This window comes from Lissotriton vulgaris, chromosome 10 (assembly GCF_964263255.1).
Source record: "Lissotriton vulgaris chromosome 10, aLisVul1.2, whole genome shotgun sequence".
NCBI classification, from domain to species: domain Eukaryota; kingdom Metazoa; phylum Chordata; class Amphibia; order Caudata; family Salamandridae; genus Lissotriton; species Lissotriton vulgaris.
This window is the reverse complement of record NC_141698.1, coordinates 884,624,228-884,641,004: the sequence shown is the minus strand read 5'-3', so window position 1 is coordinate 884,641,004 and position 16,777 is coordinate 884,624,228. Positions and strand designations below refer to the sequence as shown.

The 16,777-nt window shown below is 41.4% G+C and overlaps 1 protein-coding gene across 1 annotated transcript in view; it reads left to right on the top strand.

Moving 5' to 3' along the window:
- Positions 1-16,777, top strand: part of LOC147688945 (ATP-dependent translocase ABCB1-like) — a 1,419,218-nt gene that overhangs the window by 1,103,833 nt on the left and 298,608 nt on the right. Inside the window, exons 20-21 of the mRNA XM_086941842.1 lie at positions 7,012-7,095; positions 7,184-7,387. Coding sequence (XP_086797968.1) covers positions 7,012-7,095; positions 7,184-7,387 — 288 coding nt within the window. The remainder of the gene's footprint in view (positions 1-7,011; positions 7,096-7,183; positions 7,388-16,777) is intronic.

Sequence of the window (16,777 nt, the reverse complement as noted above, 5' to 3'; positions counted from 1 at the left end):
GGTTGAATAATGTCCTGTATTTTCAAGATAATATTTAGGGTTTTTGGCAACAATGCACAAGAACATACAGAAACTCTATATAACGTATTGAATATTTTACAGGACAATGGCTTGACTCTAACCAATAAGAAATATAAATTTGTGGTGGAATCGGTAGATTTTTTGGCACATTGTGTTAATAAAGATGGAATTGCACCAAAACACAATCATGTTAAAGCGACAGATGAGGCACCTGAACCTCTAAATGAGGACCAGTTTAGATCATTTCTGGGGCTGGCAGAATACTATGCCAAATGTATTCCTTTGTTGTCAGATAAAACTGTTCATATGAGGACTTTGATGAAAAAAAATCAATCATTTGTGTGGGATGAGAATTGTGCGGTTGAGTTAAACTCCTTAAATTAGGAACAGCTTTGGCCCCTGCATTGACAACGTTTGACACCAGGTGTGATTTAGTCATAGTCTCAGATACCAGCAATATTGGCATTGGGGCAGTCTTAATGTAAAATCATAAAGGAAAGTTAGTTACAATCGCTTTTGCATCAAGGCCACTAAGGGGTGCAGAACATAAATACTTGACTTTGGAAAAAGAAACTGTAGCAGCATGTTGGTGGGGAATTGAATATTTTCGAAAGTTCAGAGTAAGATCATCCTAGCGTCCATTGGCAGATTTGTTTACGACAAAGGATTGTGGTAAAGCAACACCCAGAATTGCCAGCTAGCAATATAAACTGCAAGACTTTCACTTTAAAGTCAAGTACATTCCTGGGGTGAATATATTGTGGCGGACTGTTTATCCACACTTCCTGTGATTGATGATGAAGTTGAGGTTGAGGACCATGAGATGGAAAAAGTGTTTTTGATTTGTGAAGTGTCAAAGGCATGTATTAAAGAGAGTAGGTGGAAATCTGCGTGTGAAAGTGATGTTGATTTTCAAAAGTTGTTAGGGTATCTTAAGTCATATTGGCCATGAAAAAGACATTTGGAAGAATGACTATTGCCTTTCTTGTATGTGGCACATGAATTGTCTGAACTGGATAATATTTTAACGCATGGAGAGCAGTGGGTAGTGCCAGAACCTCTTAGACATATGGTACTGGATATGGCTCATGAGGATCAACTCTGGTGGTCAGCGATTGATAGATTTGTGGAAAGAAGTATTAGATCATGTGTTGAATGTGCCATCAGCAATACATCTCATAAACCTATGAAATATGAAAAATGCCAGTATCAAGACCATCTACAGTATGGTAGAGAAAGTCTCTAGATGTTGCATGGCCCATATGTGTTGGTAAGCCTAAGTCTTGATTGATAAACTGTTTCAATGACCAGAAGTCAAATTTGTCCCACAGATTACCTCACGGATAGTAAATCCATGTTTTAAGGGTATTTTTGATAGAGGATGGTTTCTAAGATCTTTGGTCATGGATAATGGTGTGCAATTAACTTCTAATGAAATGAGGGTATTTCTTGAAAGTCATGGAATTGAGCATAAGCACATATCCGTTTATTATCCCTATAGAAATGGGATTGTGGAAAAGGTGGATTAGACTGTTAAAGGAAGGGTTACAACTTGCCATAGTCAATGGTAAGACTTGTCAGCAAACAATTGAGGATTATTATGGATTTATAGGAACACATCTAGGAGTGAAGGGAACATGTCCACGTTCAAACAAATTAGAGGACGAAAAGGTGAGTGCAATTTGAATCAGATGTGGATGGTGGAGTTATTGGACAAAGCAAAACTAAGAAGTTCAACTGATGGTAAACAGTATAAAATGGATCACCATGATAATTGAACAGTGGCAACCTTTGGGAGAGAATGATTGGGTGCGAGTAAGGAAAGGAAGGATGGTGAAGCCTGGTAAATCGAAGTATTCAGTGCTTATGCGGATAGTTAGGGTAGGTAAACAAGCTGTAGAATTATCTGAGGGTAATGCTTGGAACATGTGCACAGCTATGAAAGTTTCTCGATGGTTATGGCGCAGATGTTGATGAGAAATCAAGTTGTGTGTAAGAGGATACCAAGTGGCGGAGGGAAATCGGCAATTATGGTAGAAATGTCAAAGTGCAGGGAAGGAAGGAGGATGGAGTGAGATGTAGACATACACCTGTGTGGTACAAGGACTAATATATGGAATAGTATTTCTAGACTACCAGGTGATTAGCACCCTTTAAATTAGACGTGTGGGTGTACATTTAAACATGTGGAAAGGTATAAATATGTACAAATAATAGATTGTTTTGGGCTAGGTAATAGTTGAAACATGTTGAAGAAAATTGTAAATATTCTTTGTAAAATATATAATGTTAATGGGGTGGAATGTGTTACATTCTGTTCCGACTAGCTGGGTAAAATCTGGAATATGGAACCCTCATATGACCAGATTCAGTACAACAACAGTTTGCCCAGGCTTCTTGTTAGTGGAAGATGTATATGGAGGCTAAGTAAATTAACTCATCTTAAAACTGCCTCTTGTGTGATCCTGATTATTCTAGGAGAGAACATTACACATCTATAGGAGAGGAAGGAGAAAGGGGGTGTTCAGGAGCATGGTTTCAGGTTGAGGCTTGAGCTTGAGTTCGAAGGGAGGTTTGAGCTTGAGTTCAGGGGAAGTTTGAGCTTGGGTTTGGGGTGAGGTTTAAATAGGGGCAGGGGAAACACTAGGCAAATCACTCAGGGACTCTTTGGGAGGTACAAGCTTCAGCAGAACCTGGATGTAGAGTGCTCGGGCGGAGGTAGTGGAAAGTAATGTTCCTAGAATAGCAGTCCCTGAGGTTTTGAAACCCTTAAGGGGAGTATTGAGTGGAGAATTCATTTGAATCACAGACCCTGCCCTCCCTTTGTCCAGCATGGTAAGGAGGAAGTCTTTGCCTTGTTAATATATCTTCCAATAGAGGATTTTCACTTTCACGGTACTCCACAGGAGAGTGGAAAATTTCTTATGTTTATGCACCACATGCACTTTTTGTTTCTGCATGTTCATTTCTCTGAGTTTCTGCTCAAATTCTTGTAGCCATTTTCTACTATCATTTGCATGCAGCCTATCGCAATCTCGCAGACATCCACAACAGCTTCAATATCACGACCACCCCGACACTCACTGAGACCTCCGCCCCCACGGCCACCATCCGCACGGACCCCCTGCTCTCCTGGACCAACATAAACGACGACAACACCATTAAAATCATGAACAACATACACTCCAGATCCCGTTCAGACCCATGCCTACACCTCATCTTCAACAAAGCCAGCACCACCATCGCACCCCTTCTCCGGAAAGCCATCAACATCTCCTTCGAGACAGCAACCTTCCCGGTGAGCTGGAAGCACGCCAAGATCAACGCCCTACTCAAAAAACCCAAGGCTGACCTCAAGAACTTCTGTCCCATCTCCCTGCTCCCGTTCCCAGCAAAGGTCATCGAGAAGACCATCAACAGACAACTGGCCTGCTACCTAGAGGAAAACAAAAACCTGGACCTATCCCAGTCTGGGTTCCACAGCAACCACAGCACCGAAACTGCCCTCATTGCCGCCACCGATGACATAAGGGCCCTGCTGGTCAACGGAGAAACCATAGCCCTCATCCTCCTGGACATGTCAGCCGCCTTCAACACCGTCTGCCACCGCACCCTAGGCACATGCCACTACAACGTTGGGATCCAAGACAAGGCTCTGGACTGGACCACCTCCTTCCTCTCTGGCAGAACCCAGAGCATCCACCTCCCCCTTTCCGCTTCGAAGCCACCGAGATCATCTGCGGCGTACCCCAGGGCTCATCCCTCAGTCCAACGTTGTTACACATCTACATGGCACCGCTCACCCACGTTGCCTGAATGCATGACCTCAACATCATCCTATATGCTGACGACACCCAGCTGATCCTCTCCCTCACCAAGAACCCCCTCACCGCCAAAAGCAACCTCCATGAAGGAATGAAAGACGTTGACGAGTGGATGAAGAACAGCCGACTGAAGCTAAACTTGGACAAGACGTAAGTCCTCATCCTCGGCTCCACCCCCTTGGCCTGGGATGACTCCTGGTGGCAGACCACATTGGGAACAGCTCCAACACCCACTGACCACACACGCAACCTAGGGTTCATCCTCGACTCCACTCTTTCCATGACAAAGCAGGTCAAAGCCGTCTCATCCTCCTACTTCAACACCATCCGCATGCTCCGCAAGATCTACGGGTGGATCCCCACCAAAACAAGAAGAACGGTCACCCAGGCCCTCATCAGCAGAAGGATGGACTACGGAAATGCCCTCTACTGCACTGACTCCAGTTCAACAAGAGGATCACCTTCAAGCTCCTCACCCACGCACACAAGGCACTCCACAACACCTTTCCAACATACCTCAAAAGACGACTCAGCTTCTACACCCCCAATCGCCAGCTCCGTTCCGCTGACCTTGCCACAGTCCCCTGCATCTTACGAGTGACCTCTGGCAGCAGATCGTTCTCCCACCTCGCCGCCATTACCTGGAACACCCTCCCCATGCTCCTACGGCAGACCCAGGACCTGCTAAACTTCAGAAAACTCCTCAAGACCTGGCTATTCGAGCAGTAGAAGCACATCCGCCCCCTACCCCAGCACCTTGAGACCCTCACGTGTAAGTAGTGCACTTTACAAATGTTCTGATTGATTGAATGATTGATTGCATAAGCCTGTAAGGCCAAGTTAACCGATGTTCTAAAAGAAACATGGGAAAATCTGAAAAATTTCAGAACTGAGATTCACAAATATATTTGTTAACTGATATCAAGTTAACCATTTTAGAGATAGCAAGAGCGTTATTTCTCACTTCAATCTTACTCCTTTATGGGTGATAGGTTATCTTCTGGATAGAGCAAGAACTGTGTGACGTGATTTGAGTGTGTGATTGAGAGACACAGATAAGGGATTATGATCAGCTCCTTCATAATTGTTTAAATCATTCAATTACTGTAAAAAAATATTCTGTAACAAGAACATAATCAGTAATGCTATTTGGTCCAACTAGGTGTGAAGAATGCAACATAAAAATATTAACTAAACTATTTATTAAACATTGCAAATAAATAAAGCAGACCCCTTCCTAGGGTATCTATCTTACAGCTTGGAGCATCTAATTCCAGAGACTTAAAAATGTGTAGCTCCATCTGGATTCCATCCCATATCCTCTATTTTGGCATTGAAATCTCCTATGAGTAAAATTTCAGGTACATGAGAGATATTCAATGCCTTCTCGAAAAAGGCAAATTGCAACACAAACTTTACAGCAGCATGTGTGTCAAACACATCCTTATAAAAAATTTCAACCTAGACTTCTATTACTGATTAACTCTTAGCTCCAGATATACAATATTTGAAGATGTCCTTCTCTTGATCAATGTGATTGAAACACTGTTGGCTCCAAGATAGATGGTAAAAAACCATAATTGTCTCGACCTGAAATAGAAGGGGGTGGGAGGGATTTGAATAGAACAATAGTAGGTGACAATTTGCATTTACTTAAGACTCCTGCAACATATTTGCATCCAGTTATCAGGTGCCACTCTCTTTGCATTATATAGATTCATGGGTAAGCCACGCACAGTCTTTGAGAGTATATAAACTAATTTTTCAAGCTGATTGTGTAGGTAACTCAAATGTCTGCACTTAAGAATATGCAGGATTTTATGATATTTAAAAAGAGTAGATCGGGAAGAACTTTCTTTTCCCTCAATACAGTCAAATCCGGGACCTCATTGCCTGCTTGAAAAAGAAGTATTAGCAAACAAACCCAATTTCAAAAAGCATTAAAACGTGTCTCTTTCCATCCTTATAAATACAAGGTTTGGACAATAAACATTAGAAGCAGGTAAGTATGTAAATGTGGATGTCACACACCTAAGACAACATCCCTTATTTAGGATGCACCACATCTAAATCCCAACTACATCCAGAAGGTTGCTCTGTAACTGCTGAAAAGCAGATCACGTTGCTGCCTCTTCAGTTGCATGAAGTGATACCCAAATCTCCAGTATAATGCAATGTCTGGTCAGGCCTATATTTGCATCACAGTGCCCCAGCCCCTGGTCTTCATAACTCCAAATGTAAGTGAGTGCAGCCGCGGCCGTTGCAGGTAAGAGCCGTGGGGCAGTGGTGCCGAATGGAGGGAGGGGGGTATGAGAGATGACCACAAGGAAAAATGTATCATTTATTTAATTTTCCCTCGCGGTCTTCTATCAAAATCCCCACACCCCAACTGGCCCCACTGCTCTTACTTGCAGTGGCTGCAGCTGATTGAGTGACATATCTGTACCTGTGTAAGCATTCCCTCTGCCACGTGAGTAATAGATACTCACCTTATGTAGTTCATTGAACTTAGTAAGGACAAAAAAATGTAACCATTTGTGAAAATGCATTTAACAAACAGGTGAAATCACGTACAGTACATGAAAAGGCATATTCAAATTTAGAGTTACAAAACGTAAGCTACTTGGTGTGAAATGGTACAGTCTAGAATGTTGTTCCATCCTCAGAGCAAAGAGGTACTTTGGTGTACTAAATAGACAATATAATCTTACATAAAGGTTCTGATTCACAAAGGTAAATGACACTTTTGAGTAAGTTTATACATTTCTATATTCACAAACTGAACGTATGTAGTAACTCACACTTTTGAGGTATCATACTGATTTGTAGGAAGTCCAGCCCTACACATTGCCAACCACTGGTACTGCAACACCCTTCCATAGAAAATAATGGCAGTAGTGACTTACTACAAAAGTGTAAGTTACTACAAAAGTGCAGATTGTGAGCACAGAAAAATAGTAAACTTACTCAAAAGTGTAAATTACTGCAAAAGTACAGTTTGTGAATAGCACTTTAGAATACGTTTTGCAATAGTACTGTAATAACGCCCAATGAGTGGAAACAAAATCCCTCCACTAGCTTTGAGCAATAATGTTGTTTGTAATACCGGAAGTACTCCTATTGCCTATAAAACTATCCTGAAATTATTATTTTTTTTCTTTTTCAGGAAATTGGATGGTTTGATGATTATAGGAATGCAGTAGGAGTTTGGATCACACGTCTTTCTACAGATGCATCTCAAGTTAAAGGGGTATGCCTTATAAAAAATCTTGGCTGCTTAAAAGAATCAAATGCAACTCATATGTAAATGACTGAATATTCTACCTTCCCTTTTTCAGGCTATTGGAGTCCGTTTGTTTATACTTACTTCGACCTTCTGCAACATGCTCGCAGCCCTCATAATTGCATTTCTTAACGGATGGCAACTAACTCTACTTATTCTTACCTGTATACCAATCATGGTTGGCGCATTTACCATTAAAACAAAATCGCTGGCTGGCCATGCTGCAAATGACCAAGCTGCCCTCGAGGAATCTGGAAAGGTAGGTTTCGTTGGTATGATTCTATGTTTGCTCTTCTTCAAATAATATGCTTTTTAGTCCCGTTTCAGTCTGGGTTTGGCAGATAATAATCTTAGGTGACTGCAGTGAAAAATACAAATAACAGTTTACCATTAAAGAATTCAATCAGTATTGATAATATATCCAGCCAATTGGAAGTATTAAGATTCTTGGCTGCATTTTAAATGTTGTTTGTAAATATGTATTGTCATGGACATTAAAATGTGTATGAACTGCTAATTATTAACAATAACAACATTATTATCTTTATACTATTTTCTATCATTCGGCCAAAAAAGGTAATTTATGACTTTAAAAGATTCGACCCCTTTCTCAAAACTTTAAATTTGTTTTTATAATAAATTACAAGTATAACGTCAAGCACACATAACCCTATTAACAATTAGAAATAAGGATTATTTGGTAAAAATTTGCAAGTGTTCTGTCATATTTCAACATGCTGGCTCTGCTTTTTCAAAATGCATTTAATATATTAAAATATATGCATATTCATCATTTTGTTGAAAAGTTGGAAAAATATGTTTATTGAACATAGAAGCCTTGAAATCAAAAATAATACATAAAGCTGTCCCCTAAATTATATTATTAATTACACAAAATATTTGCTTTTAACCAGTATGTAGGATTGGCTGGTTTCTGATGTTGACTTATCGTGGTTTCAATATCACGTCATATTATGTAGTTCCTGGTTTACAATAACATACTTGCCTTCAATTATAATTACGCAATGGTAGCTGGTAACTGCCCTCTGTATAATATTCATCTCCTAGTGCTGTTGTTTAATATTCTCTCTGGTAGATGTTCTATAGCATCCAGAAAATCCTGAAAATATAAGAACTACAGAAGCTTACCCTAATCCTAACATGTTAAATCTGTTTGATATGGAAATTGAGTATTCAATAGTGCCTTATCATTTAGCATATTTAATTCATTCAACATTTATATAAAAGCAAAAAATAAATACTGTTTTTGTATAAATTGATTGGTCGAAACACATTAATAAAGTTATTTAAAGTTAAGTTTGAATGTTACTGTTTAGTTTGTTAATAATTTTGGCAAAGGTATACTGCTAATATTAATTTAATGCAGCATGCAACCGGAACATATGCAACTAATCTCCCCTATATTTCTACCCAGGACAGTTATCAGAAATAGACAAGAATATCATATTTAATCTATGAGGATGAGATAAAAAATACCATGGGCCATATGTAGGTGGCCAAATACCGGTCGGTAACGGCCGATTTCGGCCGTTACCAACCAGTATTTGGTTCTTGAGATGTAGGGGGCCCTAATTTTAACGATTCTGTAAATTTACAGATTCTGTAAATTTACCGATTCAGTAAAATACCGAATCGGTAAAATACCGAATCGGTACATTTACCGAATCGGTAAATCTGGATGTAGGTGGCACTGAAAACAGTGCCACAGACCCTTTAGAATTCATTATTTACCATCAAATACTATTTGCTTACTATAGCTTTAATCCATCACCGCCCCCTTTTGTACCGCTTTTGGCAAGCCATAAGTGTGGCAGGGTATGCTCAGACGTGAGTCCCTTGCTCACTTTGCCACTGGTTTCAAGCAAGCTGGGCTGAAGACGGCTGGAATGCCATAAACTGGTCCTCGGAAGCTTGTCTCCGGTACAGGGAAGACATGGCTTGGCAGTTCGGGCTGGACTGTTCCCATGAGGCACAGGGTCAGACTGATTTGCATATAGCCATGTCTGAACTGGGGTGGCAGAGTGGGCTAAAGAACGGTGATGGATTAAACCCAGATCTTTTGACTGGGTGTGAGTGTTTGATTGATTCAGATGCTCCGTCCATCACCGCCCCCTTTTGTACCGCTTTTGGCTGCCATAAGTGTGGCAGGGTATGCTCAGACGTGAGTCCCTTGCTCACTTTGCCACTGGATTCAAGCAAGCCGGGCTGAAGACAGCTGGAATGCCAGAAACTGGTCCTCGGAAGCTTGTTTCCGGTCCAGGGAAGACATGGCTTGGCAGTTCGGGCTGGACTGTTCCCATGAGGCACAGGGTCAGACTGATTTACATATAGCCATGTCTGAACTGGGGTGGCAGAGTGGGCTAAAGAACGGTGATGGATTAAACCCAGATCTTTTGACTGGGTGTGAGTGTTTGATTGATTCAGAAGCTCCGTCCATCACCGCCCCCTTTTATACCACTTTTGTCCTCCATAAGTGTGGCAGGGTATGCTCAGACGTGAGTCCCTTGCTCACTTTGCCACTGGATTCAAGCAAGCCGGGCTGAAGACGGCTGGAATGCCAGAAACTGGTCCTCAGAAGCTTGTTTCTGGTCCAGGGAAGACATGGCTTGGCAGTTCGGGCTGGACTGTTCCCATGAGGCACAGGGTCAGACTGATTTGCATATAGCCATGTCTGAACTGGGGTGGCAGAGTGGGCTAAAGAACGGTGATGGATTAAACCCAGATCTTTTGACTGGGTGTGAGTGTTTGATTGATTCAGATGCTCCGTCCATCGCCGCCCCCTTTTTTACCGTGGATCTAAAGCAGGCAAATAACAGAAACAAAGGTCTTGGCAACTATAGATCCATTTCTGCTTGAGGTAGCTTTAAAATGCCTAGTTGAGTATGTAACTACATACTTCCCCTGAAAAAGAAGAAAAAAGACCATGAAATGTCCTTAAAAATCTACTGACAATGAACACGGAATAGTTAAATAATAAAACAAAAATATAGGAAGAATCACTATTTTAATAAGGGCTACCCTGCAAAATGACCTCTTGGTCATATTAACCAGAGGCTTAAAATTATTATGGTGAAGGTCTGCTACATGTTCTGAAAGAATACTCCTAGCTATCTCTTAAGTCATTTTTGATAATATGGACATAGAGGACATTCTGTAGTAGGATTAAACTACACAGTATAATTTTATCCTCAAGCCTCCTAAATTAGATGATAGAAAGAGCCTGGAGGACCAAACCCTGCCGTTGTCCAACATACACCTTTAAGTGGTAATCGGAAAAACGTTAAATGAACATTACATCTACCACCAGATGCCACACCATATGTTATTGTTTTGAAAAAAGTGCCACCTCTGCCAGAAGATAAAGATGAAGACTGGAAGCAATTAAGGAATAAAACTATCCACCAGTTGGCAAAAACTGCAGACTGGACTAGTAGTAGTGAACTGTACTTCAATATAAATAATGTTGAACAGGTGACATGGATAGGCTCTCAGGCAAAAACCGACTCTGGGGATTGTTTTGTTGTAAATTTTAGGGACAGATCCCTGGTTCACTGGCTCATGGATAGGGTTTCTTGGGTTGGCAACGGGAGAAGCCCCATTGAGGCGGTTCCCTTGCGTTTTTTTTATAAGCGAGAAACAAGAAGAGGCCCTTGCCCTGAATACATTGCTGCTAACATGCCATCCGCCTTTGCTATTCCAACTTTTGATAGTTTTCTGCACTAGATCATGTTAATTGACTGTTTTCTGAAGGAAGGGTCTTGACCGGGGAATTTTGCAGTCCTCTGTACACTTTGTCCAATACTGAGAAACTAAGGATGGCTAAGACATTGCCACCAGTTGTGAGCATGACAGATGGTGACCATTTGGTAGAGAATTTTCGGTATCCCAAAATGTCACTGCTAGTGTATGTTTATGTGTAGTTCTGATGATTCTATTTCCCCTGAAAACCTTGATTTAGCTGGTTGTATGCCCCAAGCTCTATTCGAGGCAATGCATCATTAGCAAATGTTTTGCTGTGTCGAGAGCTGGAAGTTGAGGTGGCATTATCTGGCAGTAGGCCCGAAGAAGGCTTTGTTCTACCTTTGCCCACTTCATTAAAGGAGCCTATGGTTCAAATATTTTGGCAACCTGTGATAGCCTCTTCTGGAATATCGCAGGTCTGTCGAACAAACTAGCAATGAAAGACTGGGTTACATTTATTGAAAACTACAGTACTGTATGCTTTCTGGAGACATGGTTATGTGATGTTGTCCATATGAATGGATTTTATTCAATTTTTACCCCAGCCATGGTCTCCTTGGGAGGGCATGCTAAAGGTGGCTTATTAACTTTGGTCTCAACATCAATGAATGGTAGGCTGGGTAAGATCAAATGCAACTCCGCATTTTCAGATTATCAATATTTCACTTAAACGAAATCTGACATTGATACCTGTAAATTTGTATCACAATAATTTTAGTTCTAGGAATACTGGAATTGCTTTAGAGTTGGAACATGCTTTGTTAAGTCACATTGAGGAGATAAAAACTGATTTCATAGTGATGTGGGGAGGTGATTTTAACCACAAGTTAGGCTCTCTTTCCAAACATGGGGTCTGCTATTTGGTACCAGGAATCACAGATGGTTGTTATCACTTTATTGATAATCCATGTGGTAATATTTTTAATTAACTATTAGCTAGATTTTCTCTCTTTCTCACTGTGGAACTTATGGATCCTTCAGAAACTGACTTGTCAACATATAATGGGAGAGGCCATGGCACATTAATTGATTTTATTACTTTTTCTGAGTATTTTAAATCCCCCTCCCGGTTTTTAACATTAACAAAATTCATTATAGTGATCCCTACCTTATCTCTCTTGAGTTGGTGATTGAAACTGATGTGCTACCCACATCTATCAGATCAGACCCATTAACTTATGAAAAAAAGAAAGGGCTACTCAGGAATTGGTCCACTATTAATCCTGATCGGGTTTTACATCAAATTATCACAGCAAACATGACTCATGTTCTAGCTTGCTTGGAATATACTATAAATCCATTAGTTATGGTAACATCTTTAATGGAAATAATTCAGACTGTGAATGCCATTTGAATTAAGAACTTTAAGCCTAGTTCATGGAATACCAAAAGATGGTTTAATGCTGATTGTATTCACTGTCATAACAAACTAATTAGGACACTGAAAATAAAACCCCGAAAATGTATAGAGGTAAAACAGTTACGCCTTGACTATAAGCAGGCATAACAGAAACGCAAGTCAGAAATTAGGCAGAAAACTTGGAAACAACTGCACAGAGCCTGCCAGACCAAAGATTCAAAAGTCTTTTGGCAAACTGTTAATCAGGACTACTTTATTGCGAATAACAGTGGGAAATTGACGTGGCAATTATGCCTGAGACTTGGGTGCAGCATTTCTCAAATTTATACAAAACTATTAGTGATCCTGTTTTTAGCATTAATATTAATTTTGGGGCTTTAAGCATGGAACCTCCGACATTAGATGAGGTAGAAAGAGCCTTAAGTCAGACGGTGAGGAATAAGGCCTCTGACCCTGACGGCATACCTGCAGACTTGTTCCTGGTCAACACATCCCTGTGGCTTCCGTTATTAACAAACATATTAGGCTGTTATGCAGCTCAAGGACCTCCTGACTCCTGGAGAACTGTGACAATAGTCCCCATTTGTAAAAAGGGCAATATGGCTGATCCAAATTTTTACTGGCCAATATCTTTGATTGACTGCACCTGTAAGATCATTGTCAGAGTAATCTTAGAAAGATTGGAGGCCTGGGTACTAGAGAATGGTAGACTCTCTGACATTCAATATAGATTTAGGAGAGGCCTAGGGATAGTGGAATAGTGCCTTAATCTGCACCTGGTCATCGGAAAATATACTCTAGCTAAGCCAGGTTCCCTTTATTTAGGGTTTATGGACCTGACATCTGCCTTTGACTGGGTGCAGAGAGGAATGCTCTGGGAGAAGATGTTGGGTATGGGCATAGAACCATCATTCGTGCATTTCATAGCTGGCATGCATTGGGAAGTCACTGGGAAGGTCCGATATGGATCAGGTGGGCAGCTCACTGATCCAATTAAAACGAGCTGTGGAGCCCGCCAGGGCTTATTTTTTGTCTGTACATAAGTGATCTAGAAATTTCTATCACAAATGGGCATATGGATGCACCCCAGATAGGCCAAAGGTTATTACCGGCTCTATTATGTGCAGATGATTGTGTTTTAATGTCTCGAACCGGGGTGGGGCTGCAACGTCTTTTAACTGGTTGTAATCATTTTATGAGTGACTTTGGCCTTGAGAATAAGGTTGCAAAATCTCAGATATGGTGCTGGGCAAACATCCAACCACTGTAAAGACTTCTTTTGTAGGCAGAGAGAAATTGCTTCATGTGCCCTCTTTTTCTTATTTAGGAGTTACTTTTGACTCAAAAAGCACATAGCTAATGGAGAAATGGATTAGGGGGTTTTAATAAAAATCTGGAAGCAATTTTTAGATTTAGTAAAAAACTAGGTTCACGGTCTTTGAACGTAATAACTGAGATTTATAGGGCTCGCACTTGCGCTGCTACCTTATATGGCGTGGGAGTCTGGGGTTCATGCAGTAGTTTATGTCTTCAGCGAGCGGAAAACATGTTTTTGAGATGCTTGCTGACCCTGCCACAAAGCACCTTGCAACCACGTGTCACAGTGAACTTGACGTGACTCCCCTATCCTTCCGAATACAACTAGCACCTCTTTTATTGTTTCACAATATCCGGGTAAAAGAAAAAACGGTTTTGAATTGAACTATTATCACAGATTGCTTAAAACTAGAGTGGGCAAGCAAAATCCCTTGGCTCTCCTATACGCAGAGGTGAAAATATAGTTTAATGCTTTACTGTTAGGTGGTTGAATTTCTTGCCGCTCAGATTATAAAAACCAGGTTCAGAATTGATACACTACCTGGGTACTTCAAATGTCCAGGCTTTTGCCAACATTTCTTGAGAAAATGTATAGTGATGTAAACATGTTCAACTATAAGCACAGGCCTGATCTCTGTTTGCTTTGGGTTCTGTTTTATAGCTCCCCTGATTTCTGGGATTGGTTGGATGCTGATATGAGCCTTGGCTCTCTGTTGGATGAGCAGTCCTGGAAGCTAGTGAGGTAGCACAGCAGGTTAGGTGCTTGCAACAGAGATCTGTGTTTAACTCGTAGGTCCCAGTCTCAAATCCTGGCAGTTCCAACTAATCTTGCTGTTGTTTCAAAGTCGATATATTTAATATCACAATAGACATCTACATATTACCTGCCTCACTCTAAACAAATCAGACTGAGCATACAACTAATTTATCATTATAGCACGGGCATAGAGTAAAAAGGGCACAAAGTTTATGCCGCTGTTGTGCACCATTCAACAATAGTGAAGTCATTATTATTTTGTTTTTTACAGTAAGCATTTACTTTTTAAACAGGTGGCTCTGCTGAAGGTTTTTAGGTGATCTGAAATTTGAAGGGTTGATAGGCACAGCCCCCTCTTCTGCTGAGGTTAAGATAATCAACATTTACAGCTTCTGTGTGTTTTTCTTCATGAAATATCAGTAGTCCCTACCGGTTCTAATGCTTCCCATCGCGATGCTGAAGTCATGTAAGCACAGTCCGGCCAAGCTAACAGATGTGTGTGAATTCTGATTGTATTGTTGTAAATGCTTCCTTTTACAGTCAGTCTGATTCTGTAATATTGGTTAAAAGCCAGCAACTGAGATCTGCGCTGGTGCCTCTCAGCCTTCTTAGTCGGTCCCACGTGGACAGAGGCTGCCTTGTCAGACGCAGTGATGCATGGATTAATTGATTGTGACTCCTGCAAGGCGCCTCACACCACGGAGTTGTGCATTTAAGTAGCCATTGTGCGTGCTCCATCTGTTACAAGTGCCGGTATCTCAAATAGGCGGCAACAACATTATTTTTGTTTTGGGCTTGGGCTGGGCGTTTCAGCCGAGCCCTGCAGCTCTTTTTGCTCCAGCCTCCACTGACTGTAAAACGTTTCACAGCCTGGCGCGTGGTAAATATAACTAATACAGGACCTGGCGGCATCTGTTTAGAGCGTCACTTACTGCCTGACTGACACCAGGTTACAGCTCCCCTCTGTTCCGTTGATCTCTCAGGCTGCACAGAGCAGCGCCACTCAGCTTTGAGCATGAGCCATGTTATTTACTGTTGTCTCATGTGATTGAACTATACGTAGGGGTCAGACACATCCTGCTTTCCTTTTAATTCTGGTCAGGTGATGTCCAACTTTCGAACCAATAGTACATTATATTTAATTACAGCGTAACTGCTCTGCCTGAGTCTGTACACTGCTCTCAGGACGTGCTAGTGCCCCAGACTTCCACTCGGCTGACACAGTGAGTGCAGTCCATACATTATTATTTATTAGCACTAAATGTCTAAAATATTATTACAGCCTGACTAACCCCGTAGCACACTGACTGAGTAATGAAATTATAATTAGCAGCTGGGATTCTCGCTGGTGCCTCTCAGCCTGCTTGGTCAGATCTTACATCCAACAGAGCCTGAACAGTCTATTTGTCAATTGTTAGTGCCTTTTCATTTCTGGTGGTTTACAGCAGTTTCAAGATCTTCTTACAGTTTCTTGTTGCTTTCTGGCCTGAGTGCCAAATTATGTGTGCTATTTCCATAGTTTCTGTCCTCAGTGACCTGGAGCTGGAGGCTCATGTGTGACATTCCCATTCTTACTGGCCTGGGTGCTTATGTGTGACGTTTGCATGCTTACTGGCCTGGTGGTGGGACCAGGCCTGGGTCAGTGCCTAGGTGCTTATGTGTGACATTTCCACAGTATTCTGGCCTCAGTCAGTGGCCTGTGTGCTCATGTGTGACATCACATGTCAGTGCTTAATGTGTGATAACATGAGGGACATTTTTACTATGCTTTAAAAGTTAATACAATCTAATATGTAGTGAAAAATGTGTTGAAAAATGCTCAGTTTTGGCCATTCTATCTCAAATTTTCTTAGGGGGGACAAGTATAGCCCCCCAAACTCCCCCTAGTAGTGGTTGCTCACTGCGCTTGCTCACTACACACCATGTGGGGGACTGGTCACACTTTTACTGTGTTCTCTCTGATTCACTACTTGTGTCTATTTCTGGCGCCCTCTGAAGGAATGTCTATGGGTACATATGACTGGGTGGGTAACCTGGTGCTCTTTAAGGTCATCATCTACTATTTACTGGGCTTTGAAAGTTGATACAATTGAATATGTAATGAAAAATGTGCTATAAATTTCACCTTTTTGGTCTGTCGTTTTCCAAAATTTTCTTGGGGGGAGAACCCCCCCAAACCCACCTAGAAGTGGTCCCGCTTACTTGCTACGCTCGCTCGCTACGCGCCGGACGGGGGCTAGTCTTCAGAAATTTCACAGGGCTGCTTTCAGATCCCAGTCCGGCCCTGATAACAGTTGCACCAATTTAATAAATATTTGAGGGAATCCCATTCGCTGAAGTATGTGGAGTAAGTAGCGCCATTCTATAGAATTAAAAGCTTTGGCCGTGTCTAACATCACAGCCGCAGCTTGTATTTCAGGATCCAATATTTTAAACATTGCAAACAGCGTTCT